At 56.7% G+C, this 5,502-nt stretch overlaps 1 protein-coding gene across 1 annotated transcript; it reads right to left on the minus strand.

Moving 5' to 3' along the window:
• Positions 1-310: 310 nt before the first annotated feature.
• LOC136510264 (fruit protein pKIWI501-like) lies at positions 311-890 on the minus strand. Its single transcript, XM_066504778.1, has 2 exons — positions 820-890; positions 311-737 (listed from the first exon to the last, which is right to left on the minus strand). Exons 1-2 carry the CDS (start codon positions 888-890, stop codon positions 311-313), a joined length of 498 nt encoding a protein of 165 aa, XP_066360875.1.
• Between the last annotated feature and the right edge of the window lie 4,612 nt (positions 891-5,502).

Raw genomic sequence — 5,502 nt, forward strand, 5'->3', positions numbered from 1 at the left:
CCTCGGCCACGTCCTCGAGGGCAAACAGAGGCTCCCCCTAAGGGTCATCCTGGCTCTGCCACAAGACACGTGGGTGATCCCACCCGTGGGGCTCAGGTTGTACCCGCACGAGGGCCGAGCTTCCCTCACCAGAGGTCGGAGCCAGCTGCTCCACGGTGCTGGCCACCCTGGCATCTGCCACCTCCTTCCCCCAGGAAGTATCGTCGGAGGAGATCGAATGGACTTCCACTTCCCGGGCGCTCTCCTACAATGGCGGCGGGCCTTGGACCGGGGGCAGTATTGAAGCTTGCCCCACCTCCATTTCCACTTCCTAGGCCACCGTCTTTGCCGCACTCATGCCAGCCCCCACCACCCTGGCCTCGGTGGTCTCGGGGGCTCCAGTCCCCGCCACCTTGGCCTCGGTGGCCCTGGGCGCCCTGGCCTCCATTGCCTCGGCCTTGGAAGTCCGAGGGGCCTCGGCCTCGCCCTCGGTGGCCTCGGCAACTGAGGGCGCCTCGGCCCCATCTGACTCGTGGGCCTCAGCCACGCGAGGCGTAGGCTCCTCCTGCCCCGCTTGCTTCGTGGTCACCTCGGTAGCCTCTCCCTGGGCGACTGGCTCCTTTGGGTCGGTCCTCGCCGACGCCGTGCCATGTTGTATGGCGGCTTGCGCCTCCACCACCCATTGGGCGGTGGAGCTGGTGCTCACCTTGAGCGCCTTACGTGGCACCAAGGCGGGCACTTCCGCCTGACGCTTCTGGCTGAAAGCAAAACACCGACAAGGTCAGCATACGACTAAGGAACGAATGGGAGATGCTGCCAACTCTGCCGAAAAACACTCACCTCGAACAGGGACACAACAGCTTCGGCACTGCATCCCTCCTCTGCAACGGCGGTGGCGGCGGCGGTGGCATGGCCTCTATGTCCACCGGTGCCGACCGGCTCTCACCAGACTTCGGCGCCCTCTCGACCCTCTACTCGCCGACGCCCCGAGCACCATCCCCCCGACATCGGGGAGATGGTCTAGGGGACCCCGCCCCATCTCGCTGTCGTCGCCATCACTCGAAGAGTCCATCGACAGTGACGGTGACGGGGATGCCTCCATCGGGAGACCGTCCTGCCTCTGCTGCTAGTGGCGTTTCTCCAGCTCCTCGTGCTCAAGGTTCTTCCTCTTGCGCTTTGCCTCCTCGGTGTCCTTCCACTTCTTCTGTGCCTCGGCTTGCGCCCTGTTCACCACCCGCCGCTCTGTGTCCTCAGGAACAGGCGCGGGGAGGCTCGCACATCCCTCATCCCCTGTAGGAATGGCAAACACAAATAAGGGAACAAAAAATGGTGAGGAACGAGGAGGCCTCGGGGGCCGCAGCAGCACGTGACTTACTAGAGAGAGGTACCCCTGTGACGGGCGCATCACGATAGGGGTCAGACCACCGCTCTTCAGCCGTCCCTCCACCGTCTCCCTCACCTGACGAAGAATCTCCTCGTTGGAGAGGGCGACGACAGACATCTGGATGCCCTTGATTGGCTCATCCGGTGTCATGTCGAACAGGCGCCATCGCCGAGCCATCAATGGCAGCACCCTCTGGCAGTGGAAGGCCACCACGACCACAGCCGCCATAAGGCTGTGGCTCCGTAGCCTCTCCAGTCCCTCTAGGAGCGGCTGCAGCTTGGGCTGATCGACCACCGAGATACCGTACCTCCACTTCTCCGGCAGGCTCTCCACGACCCGCCCGGTATAGGGGGGAAGCCCACCGTCATCTTTGCGGAGGTAGAACCAGCTGTTGTACCAGCGACGGTTGGACAACGTGAGCTGGGCCAGGATGTAGAGATGCTGCCGGTCTTGGCGCACTTGGAGAGTGCAGCCGCCGGCCCTTATCGCCTTCTGCGTGCCCATCATGCCCGTTGGCTTGGTGGTGAGCCCCGCCCAGAAGAGGTGGAGCCACAACTCCCAGTGGGGGGCAATTCCCAGGTACCCCTCATAGACGGCGACAAAGATGGCCACCTGCGCGATGGAATTGGGATTGAAGTTGTGAAGCTCCACGCCGTAGTAGTATGGGAGCGCCCGCATGAACCGGTCCACCGGTAAGCCGAGACCACGCTCATGGAAGGACACGAAGCTCACGATGTAGCCATCACGTGGCCTCGGCTCCTGCTCGCCCCCCAGAGCAATCCACTCTGGCCTGGTGGGGTCGGTAACCAGGTAGAGGAGGCCGTCATCGACGAGCGACTGCAACGTCTCCACAGACACGTCGGACAGACCCCAAGGATCCACCTGAAGGACAATAGCACTGTCGGCCATTGCGTGGTGGAGAATGTGGCTACGGCGGTAAAGCTCTCTCTCTCTCTCTCTCTCTCTCTCTTCCTCGCCCTTCTCCCTTCTTCTCCTCGATGCTCTCTGTTCTTAGCAATGGCTCAAAGGCAGAAAAGGCGAGCGCAAGCAAGGTAAGGGGGAGAGGGGCGAGGCTCGTCACATATTTATGCAGGAAGGGGACGAAATGGACTGGCGACGAAATCAGGGAAGTTTCCCTCAGATCTGGCATAGTTAATCTAGATCCGATTTAACCGCCCATGCGCCCACCTTTTCCTTATTAATCATGCGCACAGTAGCGTCCCATCCACTGACATCGCATCGCATCCAGCAACGACAGGTGTCGTTCCGTCTCCCTGAGAAAACCGCCTTAAAAGGCGCACCTGCCGTTGTCAGCTGATGGGAGGGGAATATCCCCCACCCGATTCCTTTCAGACAAAGGAACTAGGCACCGAGCCCGTTAGGGTCTAGGGGTTCGAAGGCTAGGCCCCCGAAGGTCTCGATAGCCACCCAGGACAATAGAGTTAGGGATGACTATGGGTGAGCCCGTATATGGCCGAGGCCCGAGCAAGCGATCGCTCGAGATGCCCTAAGTCGTGTCCGAGACCAGCAGGGAGATCTCTAAATGGGATCCCACCGTAGGGAGGCGCCGAGCCCCCGGAGCCCATTGAACGGCCCTAGGACCCACTAGAGAAGCCCTCTAGTACTTTTGGAGTGCGTCTCTAGACCACTAGCCAACCCTTATTGAACGGGGCACGGGCCTCCACTCGGACTTACCCGATAACAGCTCACCGAAAGTGTCACCGCTCGCGCCCATCGAGGGTAGCCTGACATATTCCACCCCTCCTTCCGAACGAAAAGGATGCGCGAGGGTCGCACAAAAAGCTAGGGGAACTCATGATCGCCCTCTTGCTCCATGCAGAGGCTCGGGGGCTCTTCCTGCAACCAAGCCGAGACCCAGCGACCTAGGCTCGCACTCGAGGGCTCGGCAAACAACCCCTCCTTCTGAACGAAAAGGATGCGCGAGGGTCACACAAAAAGCTAGGGGAACTCCTGATCGCCCTCTCGCTCTGTGCGGAGGCTCGGGGGCTCTTCCTGCGACCAAACCGAGACCCAGCGACCCAGGCTCGCACTCGAGGGCTCAGCAAACAACCCCTCCTTCCAAACGAAAAGGATGCGCGAGGGTCGCACAAAAAGACAGAGAAACTCCTGATCGCCCTCTTGCTCCACGCAGAGGCTCGGGGGCTCTTCCTGCAACCAAGCCAAGACCCAATGACCCAAGCTCACACTCAAGGGCACGGCAAACAACCCCTCCTTCCGAACGAAAAGGATGTGCGAGGGTCACACAAAAAGATAGGGAAACTCCTGATCGCCCTCTTGCTCCACACAGAGGCTCGGGGGCTCTTCCTGCAACCAAGCTGAGACCCAGTGACCCAGGCTCGCACTCGAGGGCTCGGCAAACAACCCCTCCTTCTGAACGAAAAGGATGCGCGAGGGTCGCACAAAAAGATAGGGAAACTCCTAATCGCCCTCTTGCTCCGCGTAGAGGCTCGGGGGCTCTTCCTGCAACCAGGACGAATACCAGCGACCCAAGCTCGCACTCGGAGGCTCGAAAAGATGCGATAAAGGGCACCGAGCCCGTTACGGTCCAGGGGTTCGAGGGTTGGGCGCCCGAAGGTTTTGACAGCCGCCCCAGGACAAACAGAGTCAGGGATGACTATGGGTGAGCCCGTACTTGGTCGAGGCCCAAGCAATCAAATGCTTGGGATGTCCTAAGTCGTGTCTGTGACCGGGGGAAGTCTCTAAATGGGATCCCACCGTAGGGAGGTACCGAGCCCCCGGGGCCAATCGAATGGCCCTAGGGCCCACTAGAGAAGCCCTTTGGTACTTTTTGTCGCAGAACTGACCAATTTATAAGAGTACAAGTACAATGGCAGCCCGCAAGCGGTCGCACTATCATACTTGAACCCATATAAACCTGGTAGTCTGTCGAGTACCACGACGGGTCTCGATAAACGATTTACAATAACCAAGATCGTACAGGATTCAACATACATGCCACATATTACATAAAGTTCACAGATACTTTTCATCATCAGAGTACGAATAAAAGTTATTACAAACCGAGTTTGAGAAATAAAGCGGAAGCAATTAAGTTCGAAAATAAAGTTTCCAACATAGTTTGATACAGTGCCAAGTTGGATCACGGTCCACAAAAGCAAGGATAGGGATTACTAAAGAAGCCTACCCAAGGCTTACTCCTCATCCATGGAGGGATAGAAGCAACTCTTGCAATAACCATGATACACAGTGCCATCTGCAACAATGGGAAAATAAACCCTGAGTACAAGAAGGTACTCAGCTAGACTTACCCATCATGAACCAAAAATAAATGACTCCAAGGATTATGCAAGGCTGTATAAGTGGACATAACTTGACAACATTTTGCATAAAAGCAATTAACGTAGTTGGACCATTACGATGCCTTTATCAAGTTCATTATAACTATCCATTTCTAGATTAGCAACTATCCTGTGCCAAACATGTGGTATATCATTTAGAAGCATACAATAGTAACTATAGCAGGTAGTGTAATTCCATATTCATCCGAACCATCATGTTTCATAACACAGTTGCTATGATGTTGGGACTAGCCAAGTTTCTCACTATCCGGGAGAGACGGCGATTCGAATTGATTTCAACCAGCTTCGAATTTATTCCTAACACAAACCCAGGTCTACCAGCCACGATAGCCTTAGGTCACCTTTGGTACAACTCAGGTACACATTTCGCGGGTCCGTACCATGCCGCACAATCTGGAACACCAGATGCCAGGATGCTCAAGCCAAGCCTGCCCTTGGGCTCAGTCTGATCGTTCCCCGGAAGGAGCGCACAACAGAACGGGTCCTGGCCTGAGTTGAATTACTCGGCTTTGCGGTCGGAACAAGTTATCCAGCCAGCTAAGTGAGAGGCATGCATTCAATCTTGTCAGAAGCGCCAACAATGGTACGGTCCTTAACCGACATAGACGGGGATAGATCCACACCCAAGACCTCCATGTCTTGTTGCTTCTCTATCGACTTCCCGTCCGGTCTCGATTTTCTTTTACCCCATGGTTCTGTTCCACGATAGCAGATATAGACAACCATGCTCCGGTATCCACCTACATCTCGCAGGTGATAGGACATCACCCGACTTCTACCAGTCTAAGCATGGCTAAG

This window comes from Miscanthus floridulus, chromosome 16, assembly GCF_019320115.1.
Source record: "Miscanthus floridulus cultivar M001 chromosome 16, ASM1932011v1, whole genome shotgun sequence".
NCBI lineage: Eukaryota > Viridiplantae > Streptophyta > Magnoliopsida > Poales > Poaceae > Miscanthus > Miscanthus floridulus.